At 46.7% G+C, this 20115-nt stretch overlaps 2 protein-coding genes across 2 annotated transcripts; one reads left to right on the top strand and one right to left on the bottom strand.

Moving 5' to 3' along the window:
* The first annotated feature begins 280 nt into the window (after positions 1–280).
* Positions 281–11354, top strand: znf410 (zinc finger protein 410). Its single transcript, XM_030109614.1, has 12 exons — positions 281–371; positions 658–743; positions 826–876; positions 961–1093; positions 2135–2320; positions 3051–3272; positions 5550–5706; positions 6843–7024; positions 7436–7525; positions 7699–7818; positions 8864–8983; positions 9945–11354. Exons 3-12 carry the CDS (start codon positions 844–846, stop codon positions 10043–10045), a joined length of 1344 nt encoding a protein of 447 aa, XP_029965474.1. The 5' UTR covers positions 281–371; positions 658–743; positions 826–843; the 3' UTR covers positions 10046–11354.
* entpd5b (ectonucleoside triphosphate diphosphohydrolase 5b) lies at positions 10242–19002 on the bottom strand. Its single transcript, XM_030109615.1, has 14 exons — positions 18961–19002; positions 16127–16344; positions 15619–15698; positions 15310–15453; positions 14786–14861; positions 14346–14381; positions 13952–14040; positions 13793–13875; positions 13467–13528; positions 13162–13263; positions 12739–12882; positions 12339–12395; positions 12048–12163; positions 10242–10880 (listed from the first exon to the last, which is right to left on the bottom strand). The coding sequence occupies exons 2-14, from the start codon at positions 16335–16337 to the stop codon at positions 10797–10799; spliced, it is 1284 nt and encodes a 427-aa protein (XP_029965475.1). The 5' UTR covers positions 16338–16344; positions 18961–19002; the 3' UTR covers positions 10242–10796.
* Positions 19003–20115: the final 1113 nt, after the last annotated feature.

Here is a 20115-nt window from a genome sequence, read left to right on the forward strand (position 1 = left end):
ACCCTATCATTCCAATTCTAAACTTCAAATAGTTTCTTTTCAGACTTCATCATTGCAAACTTGTGCTGTTGGCAGAATATTGCTATTATTCAGTGAAAATCAATTTTAAAAAATGTAAAAAGAAACGAAAACCCTATGTTATCGGTTCAGTTTGATCACTTTTAGGTCCTCTCTGAATGTTTATTTGTGGAGAATGAACAGTTCCCACTGTGGCCGCTGGGTGGTATCAGAGAGCAGGAGAACGAAAGGGGCAAAACGCGGAAGTGTTCTAACTTTGATCCATCCGAGCCTCCGTAGCTCCAGCCTGCTGCTCTGTTTGGGGACAAACAGCCAGCTAAGTTACTCTACCACGATTTCACCACCGTACCACGGTAAATTCCTCTTGTGTTTGTTCGTGTGAATTCACCAAAGTAGAAATATGCCGGTTGAATCGCCCGCGTTGTGTTTTCGTTAGCTTTCTTTTGGTAAACTAGCCCCGGCAGCTAGTTTTCTCTTGCTAACCTGCTAGGTGAGTTAACGGGACTATCAGCTGATTCGATGTTCTTCCCCCTAGCAGCTGTTTAAATCGACGCTTTGTGTTCACTGGAAGCGTTTCGTGTCGTCTTTCAGCTCGTGTCTCGGCACTTCATTTGTTTTCACACCCGTTGTTGTCCGCAGAGCTCGTGCGATGGACGCGGCTCGGAGATGACCTGCAGCCTCTGGACCGACGCGGACTGTCACACTCAGTAGGTCACGTTCGAGGTGAGTCTGCTGTCGATCGAGCCAACCGGAAGCAGGGACGTAAAGGAAGGATGAAGGCCCGGTGTTGTTTTCCTCCTCCGCAGGTTCCACACAGGGTGACCCATGCTGTCTGATGAGCTTGACTCCAAACCAGAGGTGATGCTCCAGGCTGAGCTGTGCAGTAACTGAACGCCAGTCTCCTTCCTCTCTCGGCTGATCCTTTTCTCCTGTCTTGCGCAGCTGCTGGTGCAGTTTGTGCAGAACGCGTCCATCCCCTTGGTGCAGGGTCTGGAGGATTCGGAGTCCAAACACCCGTGCCTGCCCCTCCTGGCTCCAGCTGACGGCTCGCTGTGCAGCCCCCTGGAGCTCACAGGTCTGTGCACGCTGCACTGCAGCGCTGTCCGAAGCACACCCATTCACAACGCTGTGTTTTCAGTTATTCTGGTTAGTGTATAGAAATATTGCTGTCCCCTGCTTGGCTGCAGGCAGGATAGTTTATTACTGCAATATAAGAAGAAAAGCAGAACCCCAGAGAATATAAGTCCTCTGTCAAGACAGCTCAACGTAAGCGGGTTTGAATTTACAGCATTGCTCCCAGTATGATATGAGAGAGAGAACAGAAACCCTTCCAAAGATTTTCAATCCTTGTAAAACTCAAAAACCGTACAAGAGTCGTACAGATAAGGATGCAGTAATGTATAATCAATTGAAAGTGTCAATCAAACTGTTCAGTGGCTAATCTATCTAATTTCCAAATAACACGACTGAGCAAAAGATTTCTTAACGTTATGGCAAAGATTTCCTTCTGACTTTTTTTTTTTGGATAAACATAAAAAAACCATACACGAGCAGGTAGACTTGTAGTGAGGCTTAAATATTTAGATGGAAAAAGAAGAGGAAATAAAAATGAGTGGAGAGAGACTTTTTCTTTTCAGACTTTTATCTGCCTCCCACCAGGTCTGCTCTGAAATAAATGGTCATGTTTTTGAATTTGGGTGCAGAAATTCATGAATAAATAGTTAAAAAGATGTTGTTAGCAGGGGTCTGAGCTCTTCATATCACATGTTCGTATCTCATGATTGTGGATTTTAATTGATTTTCATTTAAAACTTTCTCACAGTTTAATTACATTTATTCAAACCAAGTCAACAACCACTTGTCTCTGAAAACGGGGAAGAAAAAGACCCATTAGCTCTTTCACTTGCATATGATACTTGTGCACAAGTAGTTCTTTTATTTAGAAGGACATATCTTTATGAGTAATTGTCTTTATTGATCTGAATGGTTTCTATTCAAAGTTATTTTCATGGCTGTGTACTTGAATGGTTTGTTTGTTGGTCGGTGAACCCTGCAGGCGGTTTACGCAGCACTGCCGGAGCTTCCGTCTTGTATAACTTAACACTTCCGCCCTCAGACGGAGGCCTGAGCCATGAGCCGGAGAGCGCTCCCTCCCTGTCGGAGTTCGGAGGAGTGTCGGAGCAAGGCGCCTTGGTGGTGCAGACGCACTCTCACCCGCGGGCGTCGCCCAGCCCCCCGCCCATCCTCCACGACCTGCAGCAGTCGGACAGCACGTCGTACGTGCTCCTGAACCTCGCCAAAGGTAAAACCGGCAACATCGGTATTTAGGACAGATGCGTCAAACTGGCTCCTCGTGACTCAGTGTTGAGAAGAGAGTCGTGCTGAAAGAAGGAACACGGAGCAGAAGTTTTGATAATTTAATGTCCCCAGCTCAAACAGATAATTAAGAAAAATCAAATGAGATGAATTAAAAGGGGATTTTAGCCGCGACCCAAATGACGGAGAAGAAGCTGCGCGTTAAGAGTCTAAATCTGGTCCTGTGTCTGTACTTTGTGTCTCGGACGGCTCCCGATTCTCCGCACAAGCACTAAAAAGAAATGGGGTGACACATTTTCATGAAGAAACTGATTTATTTTGGCTGGAAGAAATGATCCTTGGCAGGCGCATTCTCCTGGTTCATCAGCCCTTGGCAGCAGAGTGAAAAAAAAATTAATTTGGGTCTCTTGACGTGCACCTTTTGTGCAGCGCGCTGCGTTCCGTCTGTGACTCAGTGAGTGATGTGCCGGATAGAAAAGACTTCTCCGCGGAAGAATCTCTCCCGTATTGTCAGTGTGTATCCGCAATGGAGGATTGTTTTTATGTGGCAAGAATCCTCCCAGAATGAAGCTCAAACATCCCAAATTGCAAAGCGTGATGGGACGACTATAATGAGATCGGAAATGTAACCCAGGAGGACTCAGGCCATCGGTTTTTGTAGAATACTCTCAAGTTCCTTGTTTCACAGCGATCCTCGGTTTTCTTTGACCTCTCAGGCATCACAGCTTCCTCGGAGTCCCTGATATTCGCCGCGGATGGCGGCGGGGACGAGGAGGACGAGGGCGTGTCGTCCGGGGACTACGGGATCGACGGCAGCGCGCCCTGGTACCTGCGGGTTCAGGAGCTGGCGCACGACAGCCTGATCGCCGCCACCCGGGCGCAGCTGGCGAGGGACGCCAGGGCCAGCCAGGACGCCAGAGCCGCCGGCGTCGGCAACGGTAACGACTGAAGTTCACCTCTCCTGCAGCTCATAACACACCGGAGACGCTCGGACACAGCCGTCTACACATTACAGTTCCGTCCTTGTCAAACTCGTTCAAACCTCGCCCATTTTCTGCTTCCCATGCTTTAGTTTCAGGGACAAAATGTTCTAATATACCCCAATAACGGGCGTCACGGTGCAGGGCTGCTAACGTGAATGTAAAAACCGAAGTTTGAGGAGAGCGAGCAGAAGTTTAGGCCGCCACGCGCAGGAAGCAGCTCGCGCTTCTGATGCGATCAGCTGGTCTACTTACGGCAGGCATCAAAGGCGGAGTGAAAAGAAACGAGGTCGGCGGGGAGATGAAAATGTGGCGTAATCAGAGCTGACTAAAACCGTGTTCAACATTTCTCATCACAAGTTTCCCCCCCAATCAAAATGAATTTGTGGCTTTGTCGAGATAGATGGGAGTCTGACGGGAAATATCAGCCAAGCTGTAAATGTCACACCATCGCCGAGCATTGATCATCATCCGGCGTGCGCGGCGGCGGCGCCGCTTCTGTGATGACTGAGCGCGCTTTTAGTAATCTGGACGAGGCAGGCCAGAAAGATGGGCGTCGGAGTGACTGACCAGGAGGAGAGCGCACATGGCACTCTCTGCAAGCGCCGCCGAAATGTCAGAGCCAAACAATAGATGATGGGTTCCAGATATCGCCGGACTCCTGTTTGCCAGGAGCAGACTGAAGCCTCGCCGCTGTGCTCGTGTGAATATGAACCACACAGAGACGGGAAACAGGAGAAGGCTGTCGCTGATGTTGTATTATTTCCTGCTTTGTTACTGCATTTCTTGGCCCGTCCTGTATTTTCTCCGTACTTTGTCCTATTGGCAAAACTACGTTCAGTATCTTTCACAGATATGAAGCAAGGCAGTTATCTTGGCAAACGCTCCCGTCCAAGAAAGGCTTGACTGACCAAATCTGATGAATGATAGTAAAACACAATGTAACGTCTCCTGCAGGTTATATTTAAAACGGATTAACCGCCGAACCTCCTGAACCGTCTGTTTCAGGGAGTGCAGATGATAAATAGCCTCGGAAGCCCTGCGGCTCCCCGCTCAGGTGTTTGCTTTGATTTTCAGGACTTGTTTACGCCGTCCACCCCCCCCTCCTCACCTGCCAGAGCCATATCTTAACGCGCTGTTAATGTGGCGCTATCCGTCCGAGCATCTTATCTCACTGTAAGGCCCCGACTCTGATCTAGCGGCGACTCGGCCGTGGCGATCTGTTCACCCGCACCGGCGGCCGGGACCACATCGCAGACCATTTCAAGTTCCCTCCACAGGCTGCCGCTCAGATAAAGAATTCACCCGTGACATCCAAGCCGCTCTGACTCTCAGCTACAGCTCTGATCTTTGAACCCCATCTGAAGCAAATTGCAGCTGGAGGTCTTTCCTAAAAAAAAAATAAATAAAAATAACCGGTGATCTGAGAGTGGAGGAAGTTTTCTTCGTGTCTCTGCCAGCTCCGGGTTTCCTCTCCCGTCCCAGCCTGGACCGCGTCTCCGTGGCTTATCTCATCTGCACAAACATTACCGCTGTTTGTTTTTGAAATCGACTACTACTCTCTTCGACAGTTCTGCTTACGCATTTTGAAGATAAAAGTTATGAAAGCTGTCGGTATCTCAAACGTGTGGATTGTGTTGAGAAACCCTGCTTCAACACTCCTCCCTCTTTCAACATGTCTCTGGCCGGAAAATCAAAAGTATGGAGTTTTTTTTCTATGACCGCACGCCGCTTAACAGTCTTCAATTCATGACCGCTCTACATCTCAGAGCCCACCTCTTCCCTAATTTACTGAAATTCATCAGTTCATAGTGTCAGATTTGGGCCTGAGAGTGAAATGTGATTAAACGCGGAGAGCTTACTCGGGTTCGGTGCTGCTCCTTCATCCTCCCGGCTGCCGTAATGGCAGACCTCCTGCCGACTCGCTTTAGATTAGAGATGCTTCCTCCGGCGGCGGGGTGTCGGTTATGGGAGCGTGACCGCGGGAGCACCAACAAGCAGAGCTGGTGGTGTTAGATGTGTGGAGCGCAGGGAGTCTGGACAGGTTAAAAAGGGAGTGATTGCGTTCAGCTCCGGGCTGTTTACTTTTGGCTGCAGTTGTTCGGTGTGTCTCAGTCAGTGATTAGCTTTTATAGAGCCGGGCTCCAGCGACCGGCCCGCCCGGCTCTCTGGGATCGTTTTCAGCACCATCTCGCTCACTGTTTTCTCCCCCCGCCCCCTCTTCTGGTTGCCTAGGCGACCATAGCTTGGTTGTTGCGGACGGGGACAAGCGGGAGCTGCCGTCCCGGACCGGCCGGCCCCTCTCCAAGCAGATCCTGCGCTGCTCGTTCGAGGGATGCTGCAGGACGTTCACCTGGCCGGCCCACCTCAAATATCACCTCAAGACACACAGGTGACACACACGAGTCCCAAATGCAGCGTGCGCACGGTCAGAAATCCCAGATCTTTCACTTCAGTTCTGACTTCCAGTGTGAAAGCTCGGAAGATGAAAGCTTATTAAAAATGTCACTTACATCACCAGCCAAATCAGAGTAAATGTTAATTAATCGCATCTTGTTTTCCAGATATTTGCAAACATTCTCATTTGTTGTTTGAAAAATCACTAATAATTTTCAAGTAAACATGCACGGCAAGAAAAAAGGAAAAAAAAGAAACAACTGCTTTCCACTTTCCCTCAGCCCACGCAGTGTTTTCCTCCTGAGTGCTCCTGTCTGCCAATTTCCACCTGCCACTGCACGGCCAACACCGATGTGTGTCTGCAAGGGCCGCTTCAACATTCCTCCCGTCTTAGATTCACTGTATTCGATGTATTTTAAAGTGGCTGTGACCATAAAGAAACGTGCAAATCGTTAACGTGGAGGCTTTAAAAAATCAAGTCACAGCCTGCAAGAAGCAAAACAAAACTGCACAGAAAGAATTTTGATGTGATTTTCAACGAGCTTGACTGTCGACTGTGAGCCGACTACAGGTAGTTAAAGACTAAAAGTGCAGAATAATCCAAGAAATGTCCAACATGAAGACCCAGATTTGACCTCCCTCTATTTTTCTCCCTCCCTCTCAGTCCCGGCAGCGTACAGCATGAATCAAATTAAACTGAATAAGTTTGTAAAATCTACTGATTTGACACCGGATGACTCATAGCACAGGGGGAAAAAAAAAAAAAGTGTAGAACTCACAGCAGTTTCCTAACTGGAGCTCGGCTGCGTAACATCAAGTCCTCTTCCCCCAGCCTGAACCTGCTAACAGCGGCGGTGCAGGTGTTACAAATAACACCGGGACCGTGTCAATCACACGGGAAGCGAGAGGCTGACCTGTCGGGTTCGAGCCGTTCCAGGTGCTTCGCGGCTCAGGAGGCCGATGTTTGTGCCGGGAGGAGGACGGCGGCGGCTCGGGGGGGAGCGCGGACACGCACCGCAGGGGCTCCGCCGGCGTCGGTGGAGGGGGGTCTATTTGCAGCTGCCCGGGCCGCCCGCAAATGAGAACGTGCACGCGGGAGACGCCGAGCTCATGTCCGTCTGGCTCTCGCAGGAACGACCGGATGTTCAGGTGCGGGGCGGAGGGCTGCGGGAAGAGCTTCTACGTGCTGCAGAGGCTGCAGGTTCACATGAGGACGCACAACGGCGAGAAGCCCTTCATCTGCAAGGAGAAGAACTGCGGCAAGAAGTTCACCACGGCCGGGAATCTGAAGAACCACCGGCGCATACACACAGGTAAGGGGAGCCCAAAACACGCTGGGAGCGATAACTGACTCAGGCCATTTGACTCCGCTCATTTAATGCTTCCTCGGTGCAGTCAGGGCCGGAGATTTGAAGAGTCAGCAGCGCTGGCGCCTCCATTTCACCGCCGCAATCAGTAACACTACTCTGTCATATTTTATTTAGGGTGACATTAAGATTTCTGATGGCCCGTTCCACAGTCTGCTCCTTCTGTCTGAGGCGCCGCTGGCTCTATAGAGTGCCTATATTTACCAATATAGCTCGAGAAGTGGCGCTTTATAAGCTGCGGCTGACCTATTTAGGATATTTCTGCCGTTAGTGCAGAAATCCACTGTAACGTTCGGAGTTTATGAGGAGTGAGGTTGAAGGTAAACGGTTCGTATGGATTCCTGTGTCTCCCTTCAGGAGAGAAGCCGTTTCTGTGCGAGGCAGATGGCTGTGGGCGATCCTTCGCAGAGTATTCCAGCCTCCGAAAACACATGCTGGTGCATTCTGGTGAGTGGGAAAGAGTCGCCAGCTGCACATCACAGCACTTTAGGTGGCAATTAGCTCGCTGTAGATCTTCCACGCCGCAGTGTCCATGTCTGCGTCACTGCAGGAAGCGTCCCCAGAGGATTATTTTTTTGTGTGTGTGTGTGTGTGTGTGTGTGTGCGTGTGTGTTTCCCAGGTGAGAAGCCTCATCTGTGTGGGATCTGTGGGAAGACGTTCTCACAGTCTGGCAGCAGGAATGTGCACATGAGGAAGAGGCACGGAGAGGAGGGCCTCAGTAGTGAAAGCAGAGAAACAGGTCTGTCACACACACACACATACAGACACACACACACCAAGTCTGGTAGGTGGATATGCTAATCCTGGGATGATGAAGATTCCAGCAGCCCATACATTTTAAAATGTGCATAGAGAACAGTGATGGTTTAACTTACATTTAGGAACATCGATTGAATTATTAATGACTTTCAGCGCTTAAAAAATTTATCAGTTTTTTTTTTTCTTCCCTCATCTTCAGGGCCAGCAGCTCGAATTGTTTCAGACTTCACATATCTTTGAGAGAGATAGAGAAAAAAGAAAAAAAAAAAGCCAGACGCCACCACTTCACTGCAGAAACTAGCCTGTCAGGTTTCTGGCGACGGGGTCAGACTCCCCTGAGAAGTCTGTAATCACAGAGTTAAAGCAACACAGTCACTCACAGCCACGTCTTCAAGGCTCCACCTCGCCAACGGCCGAGATGAATGGCCGCTGGAGTGGATACTACAGTAAAGCTCTCGCTGCAGCCGAGGGATATTTACTCAGGTTCACCGCCTCTGTCCCTGCTGTCACTCTCCCTGCCGCTCCAGATTAAAAGCTTCCGTCACACGAGGGCTAATTGTTACCGAATAACTTTAAATTCATCTCCGGCGTCGGAACAATGACGGCAGACGGCAAAATTTGCCTCCTTGTCACATTTGCGCGAGCTCGTCGGGAAGCACGGCGGCTGAATCACCAACAGAGGAAACGCTGCCAAAGCTCTAATTATAAACAGCGGATTTATTCGGGTCAGCCGCTCCAAAGAGGACGGTCTTTTGTGAAAAAACGGAGCAAAGGAAGATACAGTTGCACAACAAGCCTGCTGGCTTTTGTGTTATTTATACATAGCAGCGTTTGTGGATTAATTATTAAATTGGCTGTGTTGGAATAGCTACAATCAACAAAAAGAAATTTAAAGAAATCGAGTCTCATGCGACGGTCAAAAGGTAAAGTTAGTAACGAGCACTTGAAGCCGACGTGCTGGAAGGAGTGAGGGGAAAGTTTGGGGGAGAAAGTAGAAAGTTTGATGTCTCGTCTTCTCCTGACAGGTGAGGCTCTGACGCAGAGCAGCCTGCTGGAGGCGGACGGCGAGAACGGAGACGGTATGGTCACCATGACAACAGCCGTGGAACCCATGAATCTCCATCACGCCATGTTGAGATCTCCAGGTATGTGATCAAACGCGCGGCGTCGGGGAGAGAACGCGCAGCAGAATACCAACACCGCCGCTGCAGCGGCCCTGCAGTAAACGCTCGCCTCGTCGGGCCCTCGACGCGCCGTTAATCCCACCGACGCTGGCGTTCAGTAACGTCCTGCTGTGAGAGTTTCAGCTTTTCTAACCACTGCTGCTGCTCTTTGTCACCCTGGATTTCCGATTTTGCCTTTTATTTCTGATCTTTTAACACCTCACTCGACATTTATTTCCAGTTCCTCAGTAATTTGCAGTGGACAACATTTTAAAATCTTCAAATGGTGACTGTAGACGTTACGACAGAATCTAACCTGGCCATCCGACAGCTTTTCTGAAGGTGGATTGTATTTATTTTTTTATTTTTTTTTCCAGAAAGGCTGCAACTCTAAAGGTCACAAATAACTTGGCAAACACACGAGACTTTCTGACGCAGCGTTAGTGTTTTGATCAGGCCTGTTCTCCTTGTTGTGGTCTGACAGCTACCTTTTGGAAGGAGCTGCAGTGAACGTGTGAATACGTAAGTAGTTCAGCCTTGAACTAAAGACGTTGAGATACAAACGGGATGGTCTGCAGATAAGCGGTTTGAATTCATTTGACTTCATCAAGGTGTGGCTGTCGTGTTGACTTTGTCCACCCTATTTGAGGAGGACATTAAAGTCATGCACCGTCCTGGCGAGCGTTAAAATTCATCAAGGCCTCCGCTCTTAATTTTAATGGTCAGGATGTTTCCGGCTTGGCGGTCTCGGGGATTACATCCCTGCCGGCTTCGCCGAGCTGTGACCGGAGCTCATATTACAGCAGCGAGTAGCCGAGCAGAGAAGCTGTCATTTACTCGGAGAACATAGTTCCCCCCAAGTTAGTTCAAGTCGTGAGTTTGGATCAGGATCTGCTCCGGACTCCTCCTGACCTGTCCGCTGTGTCTGCATCCTTCCTCGCAGGCTCTGAAGACTCGGTGGTCGTTCTCTCGCAGCCCCATGAACTGGTGACCATGACAACGGAGGACCATGCATATGGAGAAGACGTGGTTGCTCTGCTGTAGTCTGCCAACGCCACAATACGTCTCACACACACACACTGCCTATCAGCGTCGGACTCACACACACACACACACACACACACGCGCGTTTGTAAAAAGATGACTTAACTCTTGTAGATATTTGTAATTAGCAACCGATGATGGTTTTATTTTGACAAGTATGTAACGGCAAAGTTTGTACAAACGTTTTTTCCTCATGTTTTTTTTTTTTTTTTTTTTTGAAAAGTAGTACTCCCAAAGAAATACTGAGACGGGTTCTAAGAGTTTATAAAACTAATGGATGCATTGCCATCGTAAACAAGACACAGGCTGGAATGCGTCGGTAGTCCTCTGCAGCAGGCGTCCGAGCGGCTGATCTGCCCGATTGAAATGAACCACATCGTCCCTGCATGTAAACACCGGTCTCACGCAGCCAGCCTCATGGGACTGGTCACACTGTTCATCAGCCGCCGACGAACGAGGGGGGAAGACGTCTATTTAAAAACTAATTATACATCCAGCAATGCAAAGAGCCGCCTGAGCGGCAGCATCTATCATTCAGCCTCCAGTGCTTCACTTGTTCTGAGTAAAGTAACGCGTTGCTCGTTCTCAGCTCGATGTAATAACACTTGAGAATAATTGCTTTTCAAAAAAGAAATTAAGGAGTACTCATGAGGTTAGTTAACAAACAGCAGATCTGTAAGGGGAGGGGGAAGTAGTGCACAGTACTTTTGTGTTAGCGGGCGTCGCTGAGGACGGCGGCTCCGAGCGCTCCTCAGCGGATCTTCAGGTGGTGGAAGTGGTCCAACGTAGCACCCAGAGCCCAGCTGGCCTCCACATTGTTCACTTTCTTTGTCAGCTGGGAGATTAAAAAGGAAACAGGAACACCAAAACTCTCAAAGGACTTTTTGTATTTACTTCAATAAAAAAAGTGACTGAGTTTTATCGCTTCTTTCGATTCAAGTTCGTAAGAATGAATCCTTGTTGAGGAGGGCCGTAGTCCTGCCTGATATTGATCATGTTCTTTACACCTTCCTTAAAGTAACGGCCTAAAAATATGTTTCTCTGCTCTCAAATTCTAACAGTCTAAAGCAAGAGATCACGACACAATATATTCAAAAATAAATATTTGGCTCATTTTGTATATATACACGAGTATATATATTTTTTTGAACACTTGAAGATGTTCTTCAGCTTGAAGTGTTGAAGAAATGCAGGACCGCGGCCCCCCAGGACCAGGATCCAGCACCACCGCTTCACAGCTTTTAAGTGGTGTTTATCTGTGTCAACATTTTTTTTTTTTTTTTTTTTTTAAATGAACGCCAGCTGAAAGTAAAAAGGATCTGACTTGGATGTGTTTTCTATTGCTGACGAGAGGCTTGGGATATTTTAATAACCAATGATTCTTCTTTTACTGTTTTTTTTCCCCCCCAACAGATTGCATTGGCTCATGATCAAAACCAGCTCAGCCTTCTTGTGCAGTTTCCACGGTTAAAATTTGAGCTGTACTATTAACAGTGTTTGAACACAGCAGTTACATGGAAAGGTTTAAATTCCAATGAACACATAAATGTGCAGGATTTTGATTCTTGTCCTACGTCACTCGCCGTGGAACAATCCCACTAATCTGTACCTGCGCCGTAAATTTGTTAAATATGCCACAGACTGAAGTCCAGCCTTCATTTCTCATGTAAAGTCATTCAGAATGAAGAGAAAATTTGCTGCAAAAATACACCTGGGCCAGAAAAAACAAAACAAAAAAAACCCCAGTTGAAAGTGGTAGTCAAGTAAAACATGAACTGTAATTTTCAGGGTAAACTCCGTCATTACGCCTGCAGAGCGGTTAAAGCCCGTCGTCTGGCAGACGTGACATCAGGAGGAAGACGTGAGAATTTCACAGAATTTTCACTTTTAAATGAGAATCGAAGTGACGGGGGAGAAAAGTCAACGATATGTAGTTTTTAACCGACTTATATACCATCTGATCAACACTGGCTCCATTCAGGTTCTTGTTGCGTAACCTCACCTGTAGCACGGCGCTCTCCTTGAAGCCGAAGCCATCCTTGAGGAGACACGTGATGTAGGTCATGTCCATGCACAGGAAGGGACTGACGGGCGGGTTCTTGGTCATCTTGTTGCACACTGAGCACAGAGAGAGCGGGAGTCGTATCTGTTAGGTCGGATAATCGGACATCTGTATTCTGCTGAGAGGGTTTCAGACGGGGACGGGGGTCCATTGAGATGCGCGCTGCGTCTCAAGTGCAAGGCGCTGCGGATCTGTCATAGTAATGATGCATTCCTCCGTCGCCCGGCTCACCCTCTTTGGCTCTCTTCTTGAAGTCTCTGACCTCCAGCGTCCCTCCTTGGACTCCATCTGCAGGTTGGGGGGAGGTGGGGGGGTGATTAGGGTCACCGCGCACACATTTTAAGATGATACGCCATTCATTACAAGAGTGGATTTACATGCACATCTCCATAATACTAATAACAGAGAATGTGGCCTTTCAGCTTAGACGGGCAGAGGATAGCAATTTCTGTAATACCTACACACCTATATCTCACCAAATCCTATGAGACAGGTGCAGATGACTCACATTTCCCTGCCTCTGTCTAGCATGTAATGGAATGGATAATAACACCCTGCTGGCTCTGTGTAATTATATAAGGTGTGTACGGAGGGAGCATGGGAGAGAGTGTGTATGTCTGTGTGTACTCACCGATAAGGCCCGCATCCACAGCTCTGTCAAAGTAATAAGAGAATGCATAGAAAACATTGTTGTCTTCCAGCTCGTATGGCTGATGAATAATCCCCTTCACCACCTTAAGCACTTCCTGATAACAAAGCTTATATCCAACATAACCTGGGAACAAAAAAAAAAAGAGAGAGGCAGCGCTGTAATTTATGCTTCTCATTTTATTCAATTAATTTTAATGGCTTGTTTTGACATGTTTATTTGACACCGCTGAGTGTTATGGCACGCGTTTTCCTACAATCACAGCATTTAAGCTCCCAGTGTTTGTGGTCGGCTGAAAGTTTCGGTCTGACACAAGTCGAGAGGAAATAAAAGATGTTTTCAAAGTTTTCCGTAAACTGTAGCTTTGGAATTATCTTCTCACATGTGCAGTAAGAGGCGGCTTACCGTCGGGGTCCCCGCTCACTTGATAGGTCAGCCCTCCGAAGCTCCATTCGTCCCTGAACTTCTTTGGCAGGCAGGAACTTTTGAAAACCCGCCACTCCAGGCCTGTGACAGCACAGACGTGTTTAATCATCTCACTGGTTCGGCGGCTTCCCGCAAGGTTGTCGCAGTCCGAGGCCGACTCGAGAGCTCAGGCAGTCACTCACGCGATTTCCTCTAAAGCTCTGGCAGGGCATCGCTCGAATTGTTTAAAAAATACGGACAGATTTGAGGACCAAAAAGAAAATCAGTATTTGTATTTGGAGTACCTTCTGCGCCCAGCGCGCCCAGCGTGGCCAGCCGTGCTGCCATCAGTCCATTTCCGAGGTAACTGGATGGAGTCAAAACATCGGCAGACGGTGAGAAAAACAGCAGGAACAGAAAGTGGTGTGTGTGCCTCTTCTTTTTCCACATTGCTAATGACTACACAGATATTGGCAATCTGGTTGATTAAAAACGAACCCGAGTCGGCGGCGTGTGTGTAATAACCTGAGGCCAATATCAAACTAGAAATATACATGAATGGAACATTTGATCAGGGAATAAATAAAAGACTGGCTTCTGTTTTATGAAACATGCATCGCCCAGTTCTTACCTGTGTGTGTACAGCTCGTATGTGGAATTGAAGAAGTCAAATCTGGCGATGTAGTCAGCGACGGGGACGCTTTCGATGGTTTTCTAGGGAGGAATCAGAGACGCGTGAGTGAAAACCTCATTCTGTAGAGAAGTCTCAACATTCAAACCACAAACCGACCTTCAGCTTTGGCAGGAAAGTGATCTGAGTGGATCCTCCTCCCAAGTCCAGTATCCCCACTGTCTTCTTACTCGGCGCCTTCAGGTGACCTGAAAATATTCCCAACTTTTATTTCGGCAGCCGCGACACAGAAGAGCTAATCGGTCACACCTCAGATGTTATCTTCAAAGGGCCTGTTTGGCACACATGTACGAGCAAGAGGGAGAAAATCGCAACACTGGGTGAGATAAAGATCTGACAAATCCCCTTTGAGCAACCAATTCAGGAGCTGTTCATGGGTGTGGAGTGCGACGCCGAGCTGCAGCTGGAAGTGCGCGAATAACTAACTTTTTTTTTTTGGAGCCTGGGAAAATATGCAGCACGATATGCGTGGACATGAGTTTTCAGCACATACCCGTCAGAAAGTTGAGAGAAATCCAAGCCAGGATCCCTATATTTAGAACATGAGAACACAGGGTCATTTTAGAAAAAGCTGACGGCGTTATCTCGTCCCCATGTGGGGTGGAGCTTTTAATTCTATAAACACGGGTGAAACGCTGACAAATCAATAACATCAAAGCACGACAGGAAACATTTTCCGGCGTATAATTACAGACTTAAGAGGGTTAACGCGACTCCGCGGCGGAGAGCCACTTCATTGTTTTTAAGTGTCATCATGAAAAACAGCAATTCAGTTCAATACCTTCAGTAAGTTAAAAAAAGAAAAACTGCTTGGTTACAACAAAAACAACAACACTGATGCTACGTCCGAAACCCTGCAGGAAGGGACCAGAGTGTGTCTGTGATGGCTGAAGGACGTGTTGCTTCTCGGGACGGAACGTGGGCAGACGTTACCTTCGTTGGTGCCGTTCATTATGCTGACGCCGTTGTCTGGGACTGAAAAGGGAGATTCGTCAAACACGTGTTGAACCTGGAGGGGGGCAGGGGAGGCGGAAAGGGGAGAATGATGAGCACCGGGGAGCCAGAGAAAGTACCGGTGAGACGGTTCTAATGTTATCTACTGTAATGGCAGCTCATCCAGAGGTGCCCTCCGCTTGAAGGGATTAATTAATTCCCTCGGGGGGATTAATAAAGTATCATTTATCTTCCAAGGTGCCCCAGGGCTATCCATTACTATCTTATCCCCTCCACAGGAGCCTTCCACGCTAAGCTCGCTGCACTCTGATAACAATGCTTTCCCTACCTTGCTGCGGCGGTGGAAATGTGCTCTGCTTCTCCGCCTGCTGCTTGGCTGGATAAGAGGCTGTGCTTCCTCATGAATGTGTCAGACACTGTTGTACCTAACAAGTCCCCCATGATAAAGGGCTGCACTGTGCCTCAGTGTGTCGCGGCGCTGTGTAAACAGCGAGCCCCCGTACCTGCTCCAGCAGAGCCTGGGCTTTCTCCGCGGGCAGCAGTCGGAGTCCGGCCGTGGCTCGGAGGAACAGAGGGGTCCTCTTCCACTCCAGACGAGGCACCGTCTTTCTGGCCACCTTCAGCAGCATCCTCACCGTCTGCCCTGCCTTCAAAAAGCAGAGACAACAGAGTTTGCTTCTCTCGCTTCGCTTTGATCAGCGCTGCGCCCGGCTCAGAGGGAGGCCGGCCGCGGAGTTTGACAACACAATGCAGAGCGAGGAGACCTTTCCCTTCGACTCAATATCATTGATTGGATTTGACGATGAACTCACCACTTCGGGGTGGTCGGCGTACGCGGACAGCCCGGGCTTTATGGAATGGAACATCTCATTGTCCAAAAGCGGCAACTCGTCTGCGAGATTCAACATCCACACACACACACACACATCAAATATGTAGCAGCTATTAAAGGCATTAAGAGGCCTAAATCTGCTTAGCATACATATGCAAAATACATCCTCTTATTCCAGAAGAGGTTGTTGACATAAGTCTGACAAAATAGGATTATGACTGCAAAAGTAAATGGCGTCAAAATGAAGTTAAAGTTAAAGAGGCGTAACAACGGGAAGAGTATTCACTCCTGTGTTTTAGTTTAATCAACACCTACCAGCAGGTGCTGCAAAACACACTATTAGCCGGCTGTACGTCTCTTCAGGAGTCTCACAATTAGTTTACATACATTATACAACACTATTTGCTCTGCTTCTCTCCACGGATGCAGGCATAAAAGGAGGAAAGACAGCAGCGGGGAAAGCGAGTCCCGTTACCTGAGAGCATTACCTGAGCCACTCTGGATGAAGGTGTAGACGTGAATGCGCGTCCCCGTGCTCCCTGCGTCAAACATCACGGCGTAGAAGATGCGGCTGTGGTTTGCCGGTCGGCTGAGGCTGGGAAGGATCCCAGACAAATCCAGGAGCGAGGTCTGGAACGCTTGGCTCAGCCCAGCGGCAGAAAGGAGGGCCAGGAGGAGAAGCATCGCGGTGGGCTTCATCTTCACTCTGGAAGTTCAACCCGGGAAAAAAATAAATACATAAATAATAAAGACATACAACAGGACTGTTGTGATCTGCTGAAGACAGCAGCTCAAACATCTGCTGACAAGAAGCGATCAGGTTATTTACGCTGTTGTTTTTGACCACACCCCGTCGGACTCTCCAACCAACCACAGGGGCAAAGCCAAACATCCACTTCTTCAGCTGCTTAATCAGCTCCGACACGATTCTGGGATGTTGCAGCTAAACTGCTGAAGTCAAACTCTTTGATCTTGATGTTCGAGCGAGTACACGGCAGCTCCGACGAGTCTCAACAGAGGCGCAGAATTATGAAATGATAAAAGGGTCAGGGAAGCATTGCTTTGAGAATCCCCTGCTGGGACTCTGTCACAGTGATTACACTCAAATTACACAGAGTGAGGACGGAGTGATTTCCAATTTAGCTTTTCCCTAATTTCAGCCATTTTACTTCACGCTAGCTCCACTGTGACATAAGTCACAGCTGGACATGAGGGTAATTGGATCTACAACACGACTACACACTTGAAAGCGCAGGGCGAACTTTGTCACTATCTGTATTTATTTATTATTTCAAAGGCTGGAGCTTCGGCTACAGATGAATCCCTTCAGGTTTTATGTGTCTTCTGCCAAGGGTACAAAGAACTCTGTGTGACTGGTAAATGAGATCTTTCCCGTCGATGTTTACTCATTTAAAAGCCACTTCTCTGAAAATTGTTACAAAACTCTTCAACATGAAAATTCATCAATCTGCATAAATCTCAGAGCCCGCTGCGTGTGCGGGGTACTGCCAAATGCTGGGGGAGAGCTGGTGCAATCACACGCAATCACTAATTTTCTTTTGATATTACACGTGGGCATGAGGATCTGCCGCCAAAAAATATTACCCAAAAAACATTTCTTGTGAGATGATAGAAGTCGAACTTGTCAGCATAAGGGGAGGATATGTTGGAGCAAGTTTTTACTTGAGTGGCTGAGGTTTTACTGGTATCCCTGCTGGCTTGCATCATTTTACAGTGTGGACAGTATGCTCATGACACAGAGCGGAAATAAATAAATAAAACATGTCAAGCTGAGAGAAGCAAAATATTTGACAGTAATTCCCACAGCTGTGGAAAAGTACGAAGGGCCATCTCCATCGTAGAAGTAGTCCAAACATGTTCAGGGTCATATATTTGTAAAACATTTCTACAGAATTACAGATTTGTGAGGCGTATTTTTCTAATAAACACGAATTTTCATAACCTTTCTACGAGACAACTACTGCAAGTTTACGAGTGATTCTAGATGATTTAAGCAATTTCTTGAAGGGGTTTCTTAATTTCCAATCCAACACATGACATGACGTCTGACAGCAACAATTTTACTACTGAAATAAGCAAAATTTTAACGTCACATTAACAGAAACGAAGCGGGAAACTTTTACATAAAAACTACTACTCCTACAGCGCCCATAAAGTTAATAATCCACAGGCAGCAATGTATCCGAGCCGACCAGAGGCAGGATTTATCAGCATCTCGCTGTGTGGGAGTATTGTGGATTGAAATACTCTCACCCTAAAATTCAATAATGTATTCATTATTTTATCTTCTGAGTAGATACTTGTGTGTGTTGTGTGCAATTCCACATTAGAATTGGGGGTTTTATAATAAATGTACTGACAAAAATATATATCATCACAGTTTTACCTCTAATGCCAGCGCCAACAGCTTCGTAGATCCCATTGAATACATTGATTACACCAAACACTGAAGCTGTGAGAATGAGGGTGTTTTACTGATTCCTTCAGTAGAAGTCCAATGTGCAAGCAGACAGCAGACCTCGTCTGATTCTGGGATTGTTCTATCACATTATCTATTTTACTTCTCACACAAAGTCAATAACTGTGTGTAAGTTTACTGCAGTAAACAATCTAAGGAACATTCTAGGAAACGACCTAAGGTGAAAGGTCTATTTGCAGGTGCCTCTTGAATCATTACTATGGAATAGAAAAGATTTTTTTTTTTTTTTTATGGATACAGAGAACGATTCACGTATTTCAGATAAAATGCAGTTAAGTAAATGAGTAAATGAGTAGATTTTTTTTTTACAATCTTTTTAGTTTACAAGTCATGAATCCAAAGCTACTTTTTTTTAAAAACATTAGAATGTCATATTAATAGTATTGCAAAATATTATTAGGTGGTATCCCAGAATACTTCGTTAGTAGTATATGTTAATATTCTAGCTAGAATACTGCTAGTAGTGTTCTATGATAGTATTCTAGAATGCTATAGGCTGGCATATGTTAGCATTCTGTTAATAGTGTTCAACGACACTAAAATAATCATTTTACACAAACAACAGCGACACTGAGTCCATGTTGACTTCCACGTTTCCCAAACCGACAGCTGACTGTAGAACGCGTCACTTTAAATGCCACTTAGCTTCAGTGAAGAGCCGAGCGCCGATACCGAACTTTGTGAGTAAGCTAACTGGAGCCTGTCGCGTGCTACTGCCAGTTGAGGTAAGAAGCTCGTGAGTTCAGCAGATTAAAGTCGTTTAAAACGTGTTAAAACGCCACGGAGCGCGCCGACGCTAACTGCTTTTAGCATTAAACTCACCATGGTGGCCCACCGGCAGCAGCCCCTGCTCACAGCGCCGCGTCTGACGTCACGGGGACCGTGCCCACACGTGCGCGTCGAAGCGAACATAAACAGCGCGCGTGAAGCCCACGTCCTCGTTACACACAATTAGCCACATGTTTACCAACTTCACCCACGACGGAGTCCAGTTTGTCTTCAAATAGAAATAATGTAGAAATTAATAAGTACTTTTTGAAGATTGAAATGTGTCACTTTTATGAATGAACTACGCCTAATTCAGTCCACTGCTTTCACACATTTGAGACAATTGGAAGAAAAAAAAGAAAACCCCATCCCAGGACTTGATGAGAGAGTGCCAAGTAGTGTTGTAAATTAAGCCCAGACCAACTGAAGACCATAATAGAGCATTCCAAGACCAAGACAAAAGCAGAAGCAAAACCTCGTCAAGATCAGCATCATGAAACTATGGTCTGGAGACCCGTGTGGAGTACAACCAGTCCACTACTTTGGAGTCCCAGCCCATTAGCCAGTTTCCAGCAGTTAATGAGTACTGGTAATTGGTTTCATTGTTCGATAATGGAAATTTTTAGCACATTTGGACCTTATGTCCAAATGATTGTTTGATTAAATGTGAAAATATCCTCTTCTGGTAGCTCTTGTTTAAGTACTGAACTTGACTGCGGCTTTTAAGTTAATTAAAATCATACAATTAGTTCTTTATTTAAGCGAGCCACCATAATTTGAAAGTTTATGGTCATGAATATAGGTGGTTTTACTGGATTTATAGAAAAAATATTTTTCTAATGTATTTTTTTATTATTATTTTAAATGTACCACCATAGAATAAATATACCTAAAAGAACCAGTATTTGATGTCTCCTGATTTGACTTTTTCCTACTTTTTTTCCAGGTTTTTCATTAAAGCAGTTGTTTTTATAGCTGTGTCTTAAGATTATGAAAAGCTATATTAATTCAGGCATGTTCAGTTTTTGCTGAGGACAATGAAGCAAATCAATCATTGTTTATTACCAACTAATCAAGAAAAGCAGGACAATTTACTCTTTTTCCTTTTACTGTGACACCCAGGGTAGATCTCAAGTCCATCACACAGAGACAATCACACTCACATTCACTACTACGATTAATTTTAGTGTCACCAATTAAACTCGCATG

This window comes from Salarias fasciatus, chromosome 15 (genome assembly GCF_902148845.1).
Source record: "Salarias fasciatus chromosome 15, fSalaFa1.1, whole genome shotgun sequence".
NCBI classification, from domain to species: domain Eukaryota; kingdom Metazoa; phylum Chordata; class Actinopteri; order Blenniiformes; family Blenniidae; genus Salarias; species Salarias fasciatus.